The sequence below is a fragment of the Lactuca sativa genome, chromosome 4 (assembly GCF_002870075.4).
Source record: "Lactuca sativa cultivar Salinas chromosome 4, Lsat_Salinas_v11, whole genome shotgun sequence".
Taxonomy (NCBI): Eukaryota; Viridiplantae; Streptophyta; class Magnoliopsida; order Asterales; family Asteraceae; genus Lactuca; species Lactuca sativa.
Window position 1 is genome coordinate 58,421,606 of NC_056626.2, and position 20,700 is coordinate 58,442,305.

General features: G+C 46.7%; 1 protein-coding gene across 1 annotated transcript in view; it reads left to right on the top strand.

Moving 5' to 3' along the window:
- The first annotated feature begins 208 nt into the window (after positions 1 to 208).
- Positions 209 to 20,700, top strand: part of LOC111878557 (binding partner of ACD11 1) — a 29,509-nt gene continuing 9,017 nt past the window's right edge. The window contains exon 1 of the mRNA XM_023875075.3: positions 209 to 344. Within this exon, the coding sequence (XP_023730843.3) occupies positions 209 to 344 (136 nt within the window). The remainder of the gene's footprint in view (positions 345 to 20,700) is intronic.

Consider the following 20,700-nt stretch of genomic DNA (forward strand, 5'->3'; position numbering starts at 1 on the left):
ACAACAGTCAGGTTATTGATGCCCTCTTCAGCTGGGAAATTCATCAATGTCAAATTCAAAGTGACCCGAGGCTCAGATAGCTCGGTCCATACCATTTCCCTAGCTGATCATCCACATCTTAACCCTCACGACTGGATACTCATCAACAATATCTTGTTATGCAACTATCAAGCGAATGCTTGTTTGCTACATTCATGAAGTAGCAAAAATGGATCAAGAGATTACAGATGCCATTCAAAAGCATACTACTGTCAAAGCAATTGGTAGAGCTGGCAATGTAAACACGATGGTCAAGGGCAAGATTGACACCAAGTTTCATACTGTGATGTTCGTTAGGGGCGAAGGTAAAAAATGCATGTTCACTCTTATTTACGTTTCTACTGCTTGTTTGGAGCATATTTTGGAGATCATTCATAGGTGTAATCAGAACAGTGAAGCTGACAAGAAGTTGTTTACTGATATGCTTCGTTGGTATATTCAGTTTGGCAGACGCTTCTTGCCATTATTCCTCGGCTGTTCAAAGTTGTGAAGCAAGTCAAGGTCACACAACCGAAGTGAAGGTCTCGCCCCAATTGACGCAAAGGGGGATATTGTTGGGATTATGATGTTGCGTCTTAGGCTCATTCCTTTTAGCCCAGTTTTGTTGCCGGTTTGGTCCTGTCCAACCGTGCATTATTTTATTCTAGGGTTTTCATATTTAAGGTGCATGCATGCATCCTTAGTAAGTAACTCTTTAATTATTTTCTCATCAAAGTATTGTAAACCCTAGCTCGCCTCTACAGTGGAAGTTCTTTATCGAGCTCTGCTAAGGCGTGACGACATTTGAATCATAAGCTTCATATTGATTCCATATTGTGTTCTTAGTTGTATTGTGATTGAATTGTTTGTTCTTTATTAATATACATGTGAAAGATCTAAATGATCTAGAGATTTTTTCTCATCAGTTCACCAGTGTACTCTATCCCCCTCATGGTTGCATTTAGTACATCTATTGTTGAGGAAAACCCTTTGCAGTAATGTCCGTCCCGATGAAAATCCTAGATTAGGTCCCTTGTAATAGTTGTTGTCATATGGACGTAAAGTGAGGATAACAGGAATGGGTAATGGGGTTATTGTTGGTTGGTGAAGTTAAATATAATTATTTATTGTGGGTTGAAAACCGTATATGCTCAGCAGACTCCCATGCCTGAGCCACTCAGTTTTATTTGTATTACAGGTAGTAGCACGAGAGCATAAGTTGGACAACTTGTGAAGATATTTGCTTTATAGGCCAGTAGTTGTGTATAACTGTTGTAAGGCTTATAATATGTTGTTTATGCTTTTGTGTCTGTATCGGAACATGACATCCCGAGTTTTGATATATAATGAAAATACATTTCTTCAAGGAATGCTTTGATAAATTTTATTTATCATATTTTGTTTTCGGAACAAATTCCACAACTCTTTTAAATGAAAGGATTACTCTGAAAATTATTTTAAAAGCATAAATTAAATCGGTATTTTCTGGCCATGATTTTGAGGATGTCACAGTTGGTATCAGAGCATTAGTTTAAGCGAACTAGGAATTTGTAGGATTTCTGGACTTAAACTTAGAATGCTAAGTGAAGATTGTGGGGTGAGTGTCTGCTGTATTTTTGACACGAGCACTAGTTTATTTTAGGAAAGTTGCCTAATATGCTTTTATGTGCTAAATGTTATATGTTTTCCATATATGATATTATTTGTTCGGATCTATGGTTTGTTGCCAACCGGATCTGGAAGCCTTATGTGTTTAGGATTCTAAGCGTAGGACTACGGTATTAGAACTAGCATGTAAACGTTTTAGAGTGATGAGGATGATTTGATTTTCTATCATAATAGAGGATCTAAATTCACCTTCTTCGGTGTATAGATCAACGGTGGCAAGAACAAGAAGTGGTGTCGGAAACGCAGACGAAAACAGGAATCACCGGCCTCAACCACCAGTGATTGAGCAAATACCTGTTGTAGCAGCAACACCTGAGCCAATGACAATGGATGGTGTACAATTGATGATTCATACGATGTTGGATCGTCAGATGGAAGAAACTAGACATCTGCTGCAGCAGAATCATGAAGAACCTTTAATGCCGATTGTACAGCCTGAATTAAGTGAAGGGCAGTCGGAATGAGGAAACTTCAATGGGATTATTGGTCAAGCCAACCTACCGGTGGTTAGACATAACAACCAGGATGGAGGAAATGATGGGCGTAGGTGTAAGTACAAGGATTTATGGCATCCAAGTCACCATGTTTATCCAGAAGCCCAACGCCGGTAGAAGTTATAAACTGGATCTCGGAAATGGAGACAATGTTTGCAAGTTGTGAATGCAGCAACAGATAGAAGACCACTCTTGCGATCCCTGTGTTAAAATCTAGAGTGTTGAGTTGGTGTAAGCTTTTAGCTAACTTAATGCCCAAGGGAGAAGCTAGCAAGATGTCTTGGGAAGACTTTGTGGAACAACTGAAACTACAACACTGCTCAGAGTAGGACCTTCTGGAAATCAATAATGAGTTTCGGAATTTGAAAAAGCGAAAAATGAGTGTTATTGAATACGCTGCAAGTTTCACAGAAAATATGAAGGTTATCCCATACGTAGTACCAATAGAACTCTCAAAAGTCAATAAGTTTGTCCTAGGATTACCAGCGGACATTGGTCGAATGGTTAAACAAGCAGCCACATTGAAAGCCGCCATCTGGGCTGCTAAGAATGTTGAGACCCAGATCAGGGAGAAGGGTCTGGAGAGGCTAGAGGTTGGTGAGAAGAGGAAGTTCGACAGACCCTCAGGGTCCAGCAAGAAGGGTAAATTCTCGAAATCCGGTTCGAGAGGAGGTGGAGGAGGCGAAGCAAAATGGTGTAACAAATGCAAGGAGAAGCATCTTGGGAAATGTGGCAGGGAAACCACATGCTTCAAATGTGGAAAGCCAGGGCACTATGCCAACAAATGCACCCTTACCAATAAAATCTGCTATGGTGTCGTGAGGAGGGGCACATCTCGAGGGATTGTCCTAAAACGAAGGAGGCAGCAAGACCCAATATTCCACCAAAGCCAAAGGCAAGAGCCTTCCAAATGACACTGGAAGCTGCTAAAGAAGAAGCTGATGTCGCTTCAGGTACCTTTCTCGTAAACGAATTGTCTGCCCAAATTTTATTTGATTCTAGAGCCAACTACTCTTTTATTTCGCATTAATTTGGTAGAAAACTAGCTTTGCCTATCGATAGACTAGAGAATGCTTTATTAGTCGAAGTTGCTAATGGTAATTTTATACATGTTAGCCATCGTTTGAAAAACATCTTACTTGATTTGAATGGGAATAAGTTCCACGAGGAATTATTGCCTATCGAGTTAAATGGTTTCGACATCGTGCTGGGAATGGATTGGCTTAGCGCCAATGATGCTGAAATACTGTCCAAGAAGAAGATAGTAAAACTAAACCCGCCAGGGAAGGAGTCATTTATGGTATATGTGGACAAACGCAAAGTAAATTTTGGAATAATTTCTCTAATGAAAGCCAGAAAGTGTTTAGCCAAAGGATGTACATCATATTTAGCATTTGTGATTGATGCACAGAAGGAGCAAAAGGAGATGTAGAGCATTCCTGTGGTGTATGATTATCCAGAAGTATTTCCCGAAGATCTTCCTGGATTACCGCCTGATCGACAAGTAGAATTTCGTATTGACTTGTTACCAGGAACCACGCCAATAGCAAAAGCACCTTATCGATTAGCACCAACGGAGATGAAGGAGCTGATGATGCAACTTCATGAGTTATTGGACAAAGGTTTCATTAGACCTAGCTCATCACCCTGGGGAGCTCTGGTGTTATTCATAAAGAAAAAGGACAAGAGTATGACAATGTGCATCGATTATAGAGAGCTGAACAAGGCAACAATAAAGAATGGATATTCGTTGCCGAGGATTGATGACCTATTCGATCAGCTACAAGGTTCGAGCTATTTCTCGAAGATCGATCTTAAGTCAGGATACCATCAGCTGAAGGTGAGAGAGCAGGATATCGAGAAGACTATGTTTAGAACACGATATGGATACTAGGACTTTTTTGGTTATGTCGTTTGGACTAACCAATGCTCCAGCCGCATTCACGGATTTAATGAACAGAGTTTGTAATCCATTCCTTGTTGAATCTGTGATAGTGTTCATCAATGACATTCTGATTTACTCGAAAAGCCAAGAGGAGCATGGCAGACACTTGCGAGAAGTGTTAGAAGTATTGAAGTAGGAGAAGTTGTATGCAAAGTTCTCCAAATGCGATTTTTGGATTCGATAAGTCCACTTCTTGGGTCACGTGGTCAACCAAGAAGGGATAATGGTTGATCCAGCAAAGATTGAAGTTGTGATGAAATGGGAACAACCAAAAAGTCTCACGGAGATCTGAAGCTTTTTAGGATTAGCTAGATATTACCGACGGTTTATCCAAGACTTTTCTTCGATCGCTACTCCATTGATAGCTTTGAATCACAAAGGAGCTACTTATTCTTGAAGTGATAAGCACAAAGAAGCATTCGAGTTGCTAAAGAAGAAGCTATGTGAGTGAAACGACCCAAAAATCATGACTAAAAAATTTCTTTTAAACATTACTAAAAATAGATTTATAACAACGTATCATAAGTCAAACATAACCTTTGAGTATTAAGTTCAAAACGTAATATCATTATCAGAGTCAAACATTCCCAGGCTAACTGACTATGGTGTGTGCTCTGCAATCTTCCCGAGCTCCTCTTTCGCAAACCGAGTACCTGAAACCAAAACTGAAAACCGTAAGCACGAAGCTTAGTGAGCTCCCCCAATCTACCACATACCACACAAAAACATATAAAGCACATATTGGGCCTTGCCCACTGCATCAGACCGAAGTCCGGAAACTGACTGGGACCTTGTCCCCTGCATCGGACCGAAGTCCGGGCTAACTGGGGCCTTGCCCCCTGCATCGGACCGAAGTCCGGACTAACTGGGACCTTGTCCCCTGCATCAGACCGAAGTCCGGGCTAACTGGGGCCTTGCCCCCTGCATCGGACCGAAGTCCGGACTAACTGACTGGGACCTTGTCCCCTGCATCGGACCGAAGTCCGGGCTAACTGGGGCCTTGCCCCCTGCATCGGACCGAAGTCCGGACTAACTGAACAGAACATAACATAAACATATCAACTAGCATGAACACACGTATACTGCATACTACTTCGGGCCGTAGCCCGGAACACGTAACACATAAATCCTGTCTGAGCCACGAAGGCATCAAACATACTAACTACTATATCATATCAACATCCGAAAACTACTGTTAGCTAAACGGGCCGGCATTGTGGCCTTAGACCCATTCCTACTGGAAGGAGACTCACCTGATATTGCCGAACTGCCGCTGCTAACCCCTTCGACCGCTACCTGACCGCTAACTCCGAATTGCTGCTCCGCTAGCTCCCCGAGCTACCAACAACAACCCAACACTTAGTCTAACTGACCTCCAAAGGTTAACCAAGTCGACTCTGGTCAAAGTCAATGTCCTGGTCAAAGTCAACCCTCCAGGTCAACCCTACTCGCCGAGTCACCCTGCTGACTCGCCGAGTCCATAAATCCGGAGTCCTTCCACTCGCGACTCTACTCGCCGAGTCAGCCCCTGACTCGCCGAGTTTACTGATCCTCGATTCCTGTCCTGACCAACTCACTGAGTCCTGGCTCGACTCGCTGACTCGAGTCTTAACTCGAAGGGTTTAGGACCACTCGACCTGACTCGCCGAGTCTAAGAACAGACTCGCCGAGCACACGACAAACTTCATCCAACTCGACGAGTTGTTCATCCAACTCGCCGAGTTCATGCCCATCTTCATCCGACTTGACGAGCTGTTCATCCCACTCGTCGAGTTCCTCATCATCTCCAAGCTACTCGCCGAGTCCACTCGAAGGACTCGTCGAGTCCACTAAGATCCACTTACATGCAGAGGACTTCCGAGTCATGCATGAGCTTCAAACTATAGATCCACCCTCCCCACGCCTATTTCCCACGTAAAGTTGCAACCTTTACGTGTAGAGAGTGAGATCTAGGCAAAATACATCCATAGCTAGGGTTTAGGACCAAGAGACTCCAATTCCCACCCAATGGCTGATACTTTATGGGATTACATACCAAAATAAACATGGATCTGAGGTAGCAACCTCAGATCTGGACCTCAAGCTCAAGATTGGTCTTAAACATGGCTTAAAAGCCCCAAAACTCATAACCAAGGAAAAATATGGAGGAGAGAAACGAATTGATACCTTCCAATGCTCTGAAATGCTTCCCAAACTTCAGATCCAAAGCCACTCCCTGATGCTTCAAGGATTCCCACTCCTTCTTCTTCCTTAAACCCACTCAAAAATGGCTAGAAGCTTGAATAAACACAATGGGGGCTTAAGGTGCGGCGTTCTGGGTGCAAGAGACTGTAAAGGAGCCCTAGGAAGAAGGTTAAGATGCTTAAATAGGCTCCAAGCCCCAGATTTAGGGTTTTCCTCGCACAGACCAGACTCGCCGAGTCCACTTGGCCGACTCGTCGAGTTGATCACTTTCTTATCGACCCGGATCCCGCTCCGACTCGCCGAGTCCTTCCTTTGACTCGTCGAGTCCCTCTTAAATTTAGGGTTTCCTTTACTTTCTTGGCTTTCAAAATCCTGGGTGTTACAACTCTCCCCCACTTAAACTAAACTTCGTCCTCGAAGTTTGCTATGATCAACTGCCTGCGAACTGCCCCCAATTCTCTGCCTGGAAAACTAACACCCCTTTTGTCCGACACTCCAGCCACTCACCATGCCGATCATTACCATTGGAACATGCTGAATCCCTCTCTTTTCCATAATTTCCTCAACGATACTTCCTCCGACTGAAAATCCTGCTGCCTCCCATTTGCCTACCGGATGCACCGAGACTACTCTGGTCTAACCAATCTCCCTATATCTGAGTTACCGGACCCCCACCGGTCACTACACTCCATCGCAAACTCCTAGTCTCTCCCAGCGACTCCTGAAGATACTTCGACTATCTATAACTGTTATATCTATTATGCCGCTCATACTGAAACGATGCTGCTGGAACAGCTTGCTTATATCCCATCTGATTACTCAACTTCTACTAACTCGAGCCTTCCATCCTGAAAGAAAGGCTACCTGCCTAGCTATCCTTACAGATCACTTACACTTGGCAGAAGGTTCAACTGATCCTGCTGAGAGAGACTTGCCATTTCCAAATCAACCAACTATACCGACAGCACTTGCATTCCAACACGAAACTAATACTGACCCAAAACCCTGAAACCTTCAAACACTGAACTGCCTGCAATAATGAATATGCCTGAAACACTAAACTGACTGAAACACTGAGCTGCCTGAAACACTGAACTGGCTGGAACACTGAGCTGCATGAAACACTGAACTCCAACCCAACTGTGGAGTCAAGGGACTCCTCACTTAGTCGCTTCCACGACTCCTGAACGAAATCTTCCTCTAGGACTAGTTTCCACTAGTTATCCTGTCACTGTGGCTCTAGTAACCTTCCGATCCAACCGATCGGGTTCATATGTCACATCCTGACATCATCAGTTCCACGACTAACAACATGGTGGCTCCCAGACTGACGGTAGCCCACAACATACCCGAACCCCAACGGTCCACTGCGACTCTGATCTCATAACTGATGTGACGATCTATAGCCCAAATCGCTGACTTAGCCATAACTGATCCCTTTGGGAAATCCGAAAGCTAACCCGTGGATTCCCATATCCTCACTGCTGCACCCGAACTGGTGGGTACAACTGCTTTTCCGCGTCCAACACGCGCTCATGCCCCCTACCAATCTGATAAAGGCTGCAACTACGCTCGCGGACTTACAACTCTCTAGTACTATATGGCTACTAGTGAATGCTACGGCTACCCCCGCAGACTTACAACACCACTACTACTACTCTATCCCGAGGACATCCTGACTATCCCTAGTCCCGCTAGTGATTCCTCATCCCGATTTCTAAAAAAAACAGTCCTTAGACTTTGAATTCTGCATCATCCTCGACATCTTATATCCTTGATATACTAAGCGCTTCGTCGAGGAATCCTTCGGCTTGGTTCCCAAACCAACCGTCTACTAATCCGGATACAAGAAGCTATTGTTGGGAAGTTTCCAACCTCCCAAGCATGCTACAATTTCCGCAACCTAGATAACCTGCTCTATTGGGGAGCAACCGCTGACTATCAATCTAAAACCAAGGTATGCAAATGGCATATAACTCATTCATAAGCAGGCAACACTATAGCACAACACTTATACCACAATTTGATGCAGAACCATAACAATATAATCATGACATAAGCTGACAGAAAAACAAAAGTTACGTACCTTCATTACTCAGTGCTGCTCGAATCCCTGCTGAAATCTACCGGAAAACTCGGCTCTGAGCCGTAGGCACCCTTGCCCGGCCTCGACAACTGCTGGCGGTACTCGAAGTCCCAAGGGCAGGAGCTGGCACCTGCCCTGCTGGATACAAACTCCGACAGTGGGCCTTCTTGTGGCCCCTCTGACTGCAATGGAAACATAACGGATCAAGCCCCTGGGCGATGGTAACAACACAGTCTCTGCTAAAATGACCAATCTGGCCGCACTTGAAACACCCAGCATCGCCACCACTTCTACGCCTACACACACCCATGTGTGTCCTTCCGCACTTCCCGCATCGACTGCGGCTCTGATAGTTCCTCGTCCTCAAATCCGAACTCTTGGGCCTCTTACCCGAACCTGTGGCTACCTGATTCTCATCAATTTTCCTTTTCCCTTCTGACTCCCTGCCCGACTCTCGCTCCTGCGTTACCCCGACGGCAACGCCTGCTAACTGAACAACAGATGTCTGATCCTGAAGCCTCGCTATCAATCTATCAGTGATCCTCACGACCATGTCGGGCAGATCCTCGCGAATGGCTCGCGAAACTTCCTCAACTATCCAATCATGCAATGGTCTCTCTTGGAGACAGAATTCCCCACTCACCCCTGCCCCCTGATGGCAGGAACTAGAAATGAGATCTCCCTCCCTGATGGATCCCTGAACTCCATAAGATTCGGGACCTAGACGAGCCCCAATCTGTCCTGAAACTAACCCGGCCTTAAAGGCCTCAAGATGACTGTCCATGAGCTCCACAATGGCCTCTCTAACCGAACCGAAAATCACTGGAGTCTGATCAATGATGTTGCGCGTAATCTCTGCGGAAATGAAATCCCTCATCTGATCATCAAGCTGCCCGGCTCTGAAGCCCGAGCCAGACCCCTCCTTGACACCTGAACTGCTAACTGGTATCTCGCGCAACGTCACCATGCTGAAAATATATAACAAAATCCTGATCAATTTACATACTACTGCTGAGGAATTTCTCGCATACTCTACTGGTTCCTTGATTTTGCCTCGGCCCCTCTTGAATCGAATACGGATCCTCTGCTTTCAGTAGTATGGGCCCCTACTACCTTCCACATCTATCCGTACTTTCCTCAAGAGTCACCTCAACTCCACCAATTCCCCTTTACTCTTCAACTGATCTCTGCTACTCTCATCCTAGGCTTGCCCTAGGGAACTTATGACTCTACCCAAACAGTCCTCAGCTGCTGAAGGCCTCCTAGTAATGCCAATTAGTCACCACCTGAATACCATCACAGGCGACGAGGCTCAGATAATCCTTCAAGTAAAAGACTCGTCCCTACAACGGTTGGACTCAGACAAGAGCTGCGCAGTAGGGCCAAATCCAGCACTCTGAGATTATTCAACCCTGATCACATGTGATGTGATGTATTCACCTAATAGCTAACTCCCATCACTCAGAGTCCCACAAAGCACAAAGCAAGCAGCATTCGGATAAAGGAAATATACTCAAGCAAATCTATCCTCATAACGAAAACTGCACTAGCATACAATGCTAAGCTCATGCTATCAGGCATAACCTACACAGGCTATCCTACTACTGTCTATTCAATACTAGCATGTAATTCTCATAAAGCCGAACACATAAAGCAGGCACATAAGGCATCATCCTAGATCCTTAGTCCTATTCTAGCATGCTGTTGTACTGAAGCTGAAACTGAAACTGAAGCTGATACTGATAATCATAATATAACTTGTATGGGTAAATTGGGAGTACTTACTTGAGCTCGGTTGATTGCATGCACCACACCTTTTTCTCTTTTCAAAGTTCTTTTTGCTTTTCTAAAACTGTTTTTCATTCTCCAAAATTCTTTTTTACAAAAACTGTCTTTTCACATTTTGAAAACTTTTTATCCGACCCCTCAGTTTGAGTTCAGGCACACCCGAGAGTATGCCCGAATCCCTCAAACCAAGGCTCTGATACCAACTTGAAACGACCCAAAAATCATGACTAAAAAATTTCTTTTAAACATTACTAAAAATAGATTTATAACAACGTATCATAAGTCAAACATAACCTTTGAGTATTAAGTTCAAAACGTAATATCATTATCAGAGTCAAACATTCCCAGGCTAACTGACTATGGTGTGTGCTCTGCAATCTTCCCGAGCTCCTCTTTCGCAAACCGAGTACCTGAAACCAAAACTGAAAACCGTAAGCACGAAGCTTAGTGAGCTCCCCCAATCTACCACATACCACACAAAAACATATAAAGCACATATTGGGCCTTGCCCACTGCATCAGACCGAAGTCCGGAAACTGACTGGGACCTTGTCCCCTGCATCGGACCGAAGTCCGGGCTAACTGGGGCCTTGCCCCCTGCATCGGACCGAAGTCTGGACTAACTGGGACCTTGTCCCCTGCATCGGACCGAAGTCCGGGCTAACTGGGGCCTTGCCCCCTGCATCGGACCGAAGTCCGGACTAACTGACTGGGACCTTGTCCCCTGCATCGGACCGAAGTCCGGGCTAACTGGGGCCTTGCCCCCTGCATCGGACCGAAGTCCGGACTAACTGAACAGAACATAACATAAACATATCAACTAGCATGAACACACGTATACTGCATACTACTTCGGGCCGTAGCCCGGAACACGTAACACATAAATCCTGTCTGAGCCACGAACGCATCAAACATACTAACTACTATATCATATCAACATCCGAAAACTACTGTTAGCTAAACGGGCCGGCATTGTGGCCTTAGACCCATTCCTACTGGAAGGAGACTCACCTGATATTGCCGAACTCGCCGAGTTTACTGATCCTCGATTCCTGTCCTGACCAACTCACTGAGTCCTGGCTCGACTCGCTGACTCGAGTCTTAACTCGAAGGGTTTAGGACCACTCGACCTGACTCGCCGAGTCTAAGAACAGACTCGCCGAGCACACGACAAACTTCATCCAACTCGACGAGTTGTTCATCCAACTCGCCGAGTTCATGCCCATCTTCATCCGACTTGACGAGCTGTTCATCCCACTCGTCGAGTTCCTCATCATCTCCAAGCTACTCGCCGAGTCCACTCGAAGGACTCGTCGAGTCCACTAAGATCCACTTACATGCAGAGGACTTCCGAGTCATGCATGAGCTTCAAACTATAGATCCACCCTCCCCACGCCTATTTCCCACGTAAAGTTGCAACCTTTACGTGTAGAGAGTGAGATCTAGGCAAAATACATCCATAGCTAGGGTTTAGGACCAAGAGACTCCAATTCCCACCCAATGGCTGATACTTTATGGGATTACATACCAAAATAAACATGGATCTGAGGTAGCAACCTCAGATCTGGACCTCAAGCTCAAGATTGGTCTTAAACATGGCTTAAAAGCCCCAAAACTCATAACCAAGGAAAAATATGGAGGAGAGAAACGAATTGATACCTTCCAATGCTCTGAAATGCTTCCCAAACTTCAGATCCAAAGCCACTCCCTGATGCTTCAAGGATTCCCACTCCTTCTTCTTCCTTAAACCCACTCAAAAATGGCTAGAAGCTTGAATAAACACAATGGGGGCTTAAGGTGCGGCGTTCTGGGTGCAAGAGACTGTAAAGGAGCCCTAGGAAGAAGGTTAAGATGCTTAAATAGGCTCCAAGCCCCAGATTTAGGGTTTTCCTCGCACAGACCAGACTCGCCGAGTCCACTTGGCCGACTCGTCGAGTTGATCACTTTCTTATCGACCCGGATCCCGCTCCGACTCGCCGAGTCCTTCCTTTGACTCGTCGAGTCCCTCTTAAATTTAGGGTTTCCTTTACTTTCTTGGCTTTCAAAATCCTGGGTGTTACAGTGAGGCACCAATTCTTTCTCTACCTGATGGAGTTGAAGACTTCACTGTCTATAGCGATGTGTATGGTGTTGGGTTGAGTTGTGTTTTGACTCAAAGTGAAAAGTTGATAGCATATGTGTCTCGACAGCCGAAGGAGCATGAAAAGAACTACCCCACTCATGATTTGGAGTTGGAGTTGGCAGTGGTAGTATTTGCTCAGAAAATATGGAGGCATTACCTCTATGGATCGAAGTGCAAACTTTTCACTGATCATAAGAGTCTCCAATATCTCTTTAAACAGAAAGAATTGAATATGAGGCAACGACGCTAGATAGTGTTACTCTAGGAATACGACTGTGAGATACTTTACCACCCCGGTAAAGCAAATGTTGTTGTTGATGCTCTCAGTCAGAAAGTCAATCTTGAAAGGAAAAGGCCAAGAGCGTTGAGAATAGAAGTTGTCTCGACAATTGTGGAGAGAATAAAGAAAGCTCAAGAAGAAGTTTTAGTGAAGAATGACCGAAAAGAGGAACGTTTCGGCAAAATGTTGGTGTTTGGTACAAACAGTCATGGCCTGAAGGTATTCCAAAATCGTATTTGGGTGCCTAAGTCAGGAGGAATAAGAGATCTTATGATGGAAGAAGCTCACAAAACCATGTACTCAATTCATCCCAGTAGCACTAAAATGTATAGGGACCTAAAACCCTACTACTGGTGGCCGACGATGAAACTTGATGTAGCAAAGTATGTGTCCGAGTGTATGACATGTGCTAGAGTTAAGGCACAACATCAGAAACAATACAGGAGTTTAGAACCTTTACCTGTGCCTATGGGTAAATGGGAAGACATTGCTATGGATTTTCTCACTAAACTGCCCAGAACCAAGAATGGCCATGACATGATTTGGGTGGTCGTTGATCGCTTCACTAAGAGTGCGCATTTCATAGCAACCAATGAGAAATGGTCTCTATATAAGCTTGCAAATTTTTACGTGAAGGAAATTGTGAGGCTTCACGGTGTTCCGTTAACGATTGTGTCATATGGTGACAGCCGTTTCTCCTCGCGATTTTGGAGAAGTCTACAAGAGGAATTGGGTACCAAGTTGTGTTTGAGTACAACTTACCATCCACGGACTGATGGTCAGAGCGAACGATCGATACAAACTCTTGAAGATATGCTGAGAGTGTAACAGCCCAGAATTTCAGGTATTGTTATAATTATGTTTTGGGGTGTTTTTAGAGAGGACTCGGCGAGTTGGAGCCTAGACTCGCCGAGTGGGATCGCGGACCTGGTCGCGGGTTCGCGACTGGACTCGACGAGTCCGGATATGGACTCGGCGAGTCTACGCTGTTTAGCGAAAACCCTAACCGTTCAGGTTTGGGACGTATATGAGGGACTTTATGGCCGTCATTGTTCACTCTAGCCTTCTGAGAGAAACCCTAATTCGATTGTGTGCATCTGGAGCAAGGTTGAAGACCATTGTTGATTTTGGAAGAGTTGTTGTGCAAGGAAGAGAAGGCTTGGTTAAGGGAACAACAAGAGAAGTCACGTCCTGAGGATTGGGGACACAGAGAGCACATTATTCAGGTAATAATTCGAGTTACATTCTTCTATGTTGATGTGTATATGGATTTAGGGTTTATGGAACCCTTTTGTGGCTAGATTGAATGTTACCTTAGTCCCCCAAACGATTGGAACCCTGTATTGGGACCTTTGGAGGTCCAGAATGTCCCATGCCTGAGCATTTCGGGAATCAATGGAGGTTTTGGATTGGAATCCTTATGCCTTAGGTCAAAATGTAAATTATGAGTCATGGGGTGTATTATGAGCACCGAAATGGGGACATTACGTGATGAATCAGTCTAGGAAGGCCAGACCTATGAATGGTCGGAGCAGTTCTGACCTTAGAAAGCAGTTTGAGCGGTTGCATGGCATGGACTCGCCGAGTCCGATGAACAGACTCGGCGAGTAGCTTGAAGATTAACTGGAACTCGTCGAGTTGTTCTTCAGACTCGGCGAGTTGAGTCGGGGTGGCCCCGCGATTCTTCCAGGAGGAACTCGTCGAGTCAAGAGGGATACTCGACGAGTAGAAAGGGAATATTAGAGAATTGGTGAGGACGTCTAGACTCGCCGAGTCCGGTCAACTTGACCGTTGACCGTTGACCGTTGACCAGAGTTGACCTATGTCTGACTTCTTAGGGATAGTCAAACTTAGAAGATAAAAGTGTTAATAAGAGATATATGATGTTGTAGGGAGATTGTAGCTCGGCGGATCGAGCACGAGTGATTTCGGGATTTGCTAGCTTTCAATATTCACGAGGTGAGTCTTCTCACTATACTGTACCCGGAAGGGTTTGACTGTATGACCGGAAGATCAGATGTGATATGTGATATATGTGCTATATGTGGTAAGTTATTTGTTATATGTGCTATGATTGTTATGGACCGGAAGGCGATTATGTTATGGGCCGGAAGGCGATTATGTTATGGACCGGAAGGTCGGCGTGGGTAGGACCGGAAGGTTTACCCAGCAGGGACGGAAGTCCCCTGAGACACATGGACCGGAAGGTCAGGGCCTGGAAAGGCGTATGTGCGTAAGTTGTATATTGGGGAACTCACTAAGCATTTATGCTTACAGTTGTTATGTATGTGTTTCAGGTACTAGCGAGGACCGTGGGAAGGCGCCGGCGTGATCTATACACACTGATTGATGTTTTGAGATCTTGGGAATTCTATGAATTGTATTTTGACATAACACTTGGAATAATTATGCCTTGTTTGAATGAAAATACTTTATTTTTTAAATGAAAATTTTGTTTGAAAATTTGGGTTGTTACAATTGGTATCAGAGCCTTGGTTTAAGGGATTCGGGTGCACCTTCGGGCGTAACTGAACTCAAACCGAGGATTTGAGGAAAACTTTTAAAAATAAAGGCATAAACTTTTATAAATGATTTTGTGGTAAACAAGAAAGAAGCAGTGTGTACGATCAGTCAGCGCCCGAACGGTAAAGATCCCTAAAATACCTTACAATGTTATGTTATGAGATGAGTTATGATATGAATTGTTATGCATGCTAGAAGACTAGGTATTCATGATAGGACTAGAGTGGCCTGATTTGTGATGCCTTAGTCTAGGGAGTTTTCCGATATGAGATGCTTGATAGCGTGCAGGTAGATAGTGCATATCAAAAGTAGAGTACTCACTATCCGGGGTTTGGGGAGGAAGATTTGGGATGAATGCTGATGCGGTGTGGTCGGTAGTATTGGGCCCGTACTACCGAAGACACCGGGTCAGCGGGAGACCCAAGTAAGAATCTCTGGATATCGTAGACTGAGTAGGGTTGCGTTATCGAGTACGATTATACTCGATGGAGTCTCTGATAGTTTTATGTTGTATTTCAGAGACATCATGGTTAGACCACGCCATGGAGCGAGTTCGAGCGGTGTGAGTGACGAGGAGATTCGTCAGATGATTCATGAGGAGGTAGCTGCAGCGATCCGGGCTGAGATCCCGGAGATGTTTGGGTCTATTAAGACCACCCTGATGGAGACGTTTGAGGAGAGGTGCGCCGCATTGACTGAAGCTGCAGCCGCTGCAGCTACCGCAGCTGTGGCCGCTGCCAGGCCACAGGGGGGTGACTCGTTGTTGTTCCGGGAGTTCAGCAACACGAAGCCACCTGAGTTCGATGGGACGTAGGACCCGATTGCTGCGATGAGGTGGATCGTTGATATTGAGGGGTGCTTCTACACTTGTTCATGTCCGGAGCACCTGAGGGTACGGTTCGCTTTGAACCAGCTCCGTCTGGGAGCGAAGGATTGGTGGAAGTTCGTGACGGCGAACTTCACTTTGGCAGAGATTTCAGCAGTGACATGGGAGGGGTTTACTTCTATGTTCAGAGACGAGTACGTTCCCCCGGTGGAGAGGGAACGATTGGTTCAGGAGTTCTTGACCCTCAAGCAGGGTACTGATTCGGTTGCGGTGATCACGCGGAAGTTTCATGAGAGGGCGATGTTCTGCCCCGAGCTGGTGTCCACAGAGCAGGCTCGGATGAGCCGGTACTTGGGTGTTTTGAGGAGGGATATCCGGGAGTTTGTGTCAAACTCCACCTATCATACCTTTGCTGAGCTTCAGGCGAATGCCAGGAAGCGCGAGATCGAGTTGGAGACCCAGGCCAGGGAGGAGGCCGAGTCTCAGCAGGTGGACCGGCGGCCGGCTCAGTCTCAGCCGGCAGCCAAGCGGACTGAGTCCGCCGATTCGAGGATGGGAGGTCCGAAGGGCCGCACTTGCGGAAAGTGCGGCAAGGGTCATGATGGGGCGTGTCGATCTGGTGCTTGCTACAAGTGTGGCAGGGAGGGGCACATTGCTAGGGAGTGCCCCAAGGGGTTTACGGTTTGCTTTCATTGCAACCAGACAGGTCATCGGAAGGCCGAGTGCCCTCAGCTTCTTCATGGATCTGCACCTACTGCCAGAGCTACTGCGACTCGACCGGTGAAGGCCGAGGCCCCGAGGGCTCGTGGGAGAGCCTTTCAGCTGACTGCGGAGGAGGTCCGCGCTACGCCCGATGTTGTGGCAGGTATGCTGTGTTTCATGTATTTATTTTGATGTCGCGATGTTATGCTATGCGTAGGTACCTTCCTTGTGAACTCTGTGCCTGCTTTAGTGTTATTTGACTCAGGTGCGAGTAGGTCCTTTGTATCTTTAGCTTTTATTCAGCATATCAGCGTTAGTCGTGAGTCGTTGAGCCGGCCTCTGAGAGTTTCTATAGCTGGCGAGAGAGTGATTTGTGCCACGGAGGTTCTCCGGGGATGTGTGTTAGAGATTTTCGGGGTTGAGTTTCCGATTGACCTGATTCCTATTGCGATGGGTGATGTCTGTGTCATTGTGGGCATGGACTGGTTGAGCCGATTCGGCGCCGTCATCGACTGTGAGCGTCAGCTGGTGACTATACGAGACCCTAGTGGGGGATTTCTTTCGGTGTACGGCGAGGGTACCCGTTCGGGATCAGCTTTTTGTTCGGCCGCCAGGGCGAGGCAGTGTCTACAGCAGGGCTGTAAGGGTTTTGTGGCGTATGTGATGGATACGCGGGAGGTTTTCGAGAGACCGAGATCAGTTGAGGAGGTCCCAGTGGTGCGTGAGTTTCCAGATGTTTTCCCCGAGGAGCTGTCGGGAGTACCTCCTCTGAGGCAAGTAGAGTTTGGTATTGATCTGGTTTCGGGGGCCGCGCCTATTGCTAAGGTGCCTTATCGTCTTGCACCTCCAGAGATGCAAGAGTTGTCCTCGCAGCTTCAGGAGTTGCTGGGGAAGGGATTCATTCGGCCGAGCAGCTCGCCGTGGGGAGCGCCTATTCTGTTCGTCAAGAAGAAGGATGGTTCACACCGGATGTGCATTGATTACCGGGAGTTGAACAAGTTGACGGTCAAGAACCGTTACCCGTTACCGAGGATCGATGATTTATTCGATCAGTTGCAGGGAGCATCTTGGTTTTCCAAGATCGATCTGAGGTCAGGGTACCATCAGGTGAGAGTACGGGATGAGGACGTCCAGAAGACAACGTTTAGGACGCGATATGGGCATTATGAGTTTGTGGTGATGCTTTTCGGGCTCACCAATGCCCCGGCTGTGTTCATGGATCTCATGAACAGAGTATGCAGGCCGATGTTGGATCGGTCAGTGATTGTATTTATCGACGATATTCTAGTGTATTCGAGATCTAGAGAGCAGCATGAGGAGCATTTGAGGGAGGTCCTTGAGGTATTGAGATCGGAGAAGCTTTATGCAAAGTTCTCCAAATGTGACTTCTGGTTGCGGGAGGTCCAATTTCTAGGACATGTTGTTAATCAGGAAGGGATATTGGTCGATCCGGCCAAGGTTGAGGCGGTGATGAGTTGGGAGGTGCCGAAGTCACCCTCTGAGATCAGGAGCTTCCTTGGGTTGGCAGGGTACTATCGGAGATTTATTAAGGATTTCTCCAAGATGGCAGTGCCGCTAACCAGATTGACCCGGAAGGGTGTTGCATTCTCATGGGGACCCGAGCAGCAGACCTCCTTTGAGACACTTCGCCAAAGGTTGTGCGAAGCCCCGGTATTAGCTCTCCCGGAAGGGATGGAGGATTTTGTAGTATATTGCGATGCATCGATCTCGAGGCTGGGTGCCGTGTTGATGCAGAGGGGTCATGTGATAGCTTATGCGTCGAGGCAGCTGAAGCCTCATGAGGCGAGATATCCCACGCATGATTTAGAGTTGGGGGCAGTAGTGTTCGCTCTCAAGATTTGGCGTCACTACTTGTATGGGGTTCGATGTACGATATACACGGACCATAAGAGCTTGAAGTATTTGATGGACCAGCCCAACCTAAATATGCGTCAGAGGAGGTGGTTGGATGTCGTCAAGGATTATGATTGTGAGATCTTGTACCACCCAGGCAAGGCTAATGTGGTAGCCGATGCATTGAGCCGCAGGGCGGAGAGCACTCCACTGCGAGATGTATGTTTGAGATTGACTGTGATAGCTCCAGTATTGGATGCTATTCATGGGGAACAGGCCGAGGCTGTGCAACCAGAGATGCAGAAGAGAGAGCGGGTCATTGGTTTGGTTTCAGAGTTCGTTACGGATGGACGAGGGCTTATGACGTTTCAGGGTCGGATTTGGGTACCGTTCGTGGGTGGTACGCGTATTACTTTGATGGAAGAGGCTCATCGATCGAAATTCTCGATCCATCTCGGGGCTACGAAGATGTATTTGGATTTGAGGAAAGAGTATTGGTGGCCCTGTATGAAGAGGGACGTCGCATGGTTCGTTGAGAGGTGTTTGACCTGCCGTAGGGTTAAGGCCGAGCACCAGAGACCGCATGGCAAGTTGCAGCCATTGGAGGTTCCCGAGTGGAAGTGGGAACAGATCACTATGGATTTCATCACCAAATTGTCGAGGACTGCCAGAGGAGTCGATGCCATTTGGGTGATTGTGGATAGGTTGACGAAGAGTGCACACTTCCTTGCCATCAGTGAGAGTTCTTCAACGGAGAAGTTGGCGGAGATATATGTGAGAGAAGTGGTATCTCGGCATGGGGTGCCGATCTCGATTGTTTCAGACCGTGATGTGCGCTTCATTTCCAGATTCTGGAAGAAATTCCATGAGGAGCTGGGTACTAAATTGCATTTTAGTACCGCATACCATCCCCAGACAGACGGCCAGAGTGAGCGAACGATTCAGACGCTGGAGGACATGCTTCGAGCATGTGTATTAGATTTTGGGGGTATCTGGGATGCGTATTTACCCTTGGCAGAGTTTTCCTACAACAACAGCCATCATTCGAGCATTGGTATGCCACCCTTTGAGCTGTTGTATGGCAGGAGATGTCGAACCCCCATTTGCTGGGGAGAGGTGGGGCAGAGAGTGATGGGCAGTACAGAGATCGTGCTTCAGACGACAGAACAGATTCAGCAGGTTAGGCAGAGGTTATTGACCGCCTAGAGCCGACAGAAGAGTTATGCAGACAGACGCCGATCCGAACTTGAGTTTCAAGTCGGCGACTTCGTTCTCCTGAAGGTCTCTCCTTGGAAAGGAGTGATTCGATTCAGGAAGAGGGGCAAGTTGGGGCCCCGGTATATTGGGCCATTTCGTGTGATTGCAAGGATAGGCCAGGTAGCCTATCGTTTGGAGTTGCCAGCAGAGTTGGGGCAGATCCACGACACTTTTCATGTGTCGCAATTGAGGAGGTGTATATCCGATGAGTCGGCAGTGGTTCCATTAGAGGATATTCAGGTGGATGCGAGCCTGAATTATGACGAGAGACCAGTGGCCATCAGGGATCGGAAGATCAAGGTTCTGAGGAACAAGGAGGTACCTCTGGTGTTGGTTCAGTGGCAACACCGGAAGGGATCGGAAATGACTTGGGAGCCAGAGCGTGAGATGCGGGAGCAGCATCCGGAGCTATTTTCAGAGTGAGACTTCGAGGGCGAAGTCTAGTCCTAGTGGGGGAGAGTTGTAACAGCCCGGAATTTCAGGTATTGTTATAATTATGTTTTGGGGTGTTTTTAGAGAGGACTCGGCGAGTTGGAGCCTAGACTCGCTGAGTGGGATCGCGGACCTGGTCGCGGGTTCGCGACTGGACTCGACGAGTCCGGATATGGACTCGGCGAGTCTGCGCTGTTTTGCGAAAACCCTAACCGTTCAGGTTTGGGACATATATGAGGGACTTTATGGCCGTCATTGTTCACTCTAGCCTTCTGAGAGAAACCCTAATTCGATTGTGTGCATCTGGAGCAAGGTTGAAGACCATTGTTGATTTTGGAAGAGTTGTTGTGCAAGGAAGAGAAGGCTTGGTTAAGGGAACAACAAGAGAAGTCACGTCCTGAGGATTGGGGACACAGAGAGCACATTATTCAGGTAATAATTCGAGTTACATTCTTCTATGTTGATGTGTATATAGATTTAGGGTTTATGGAACCCTTTTGTGGCTAGATTGAATGTTACCTT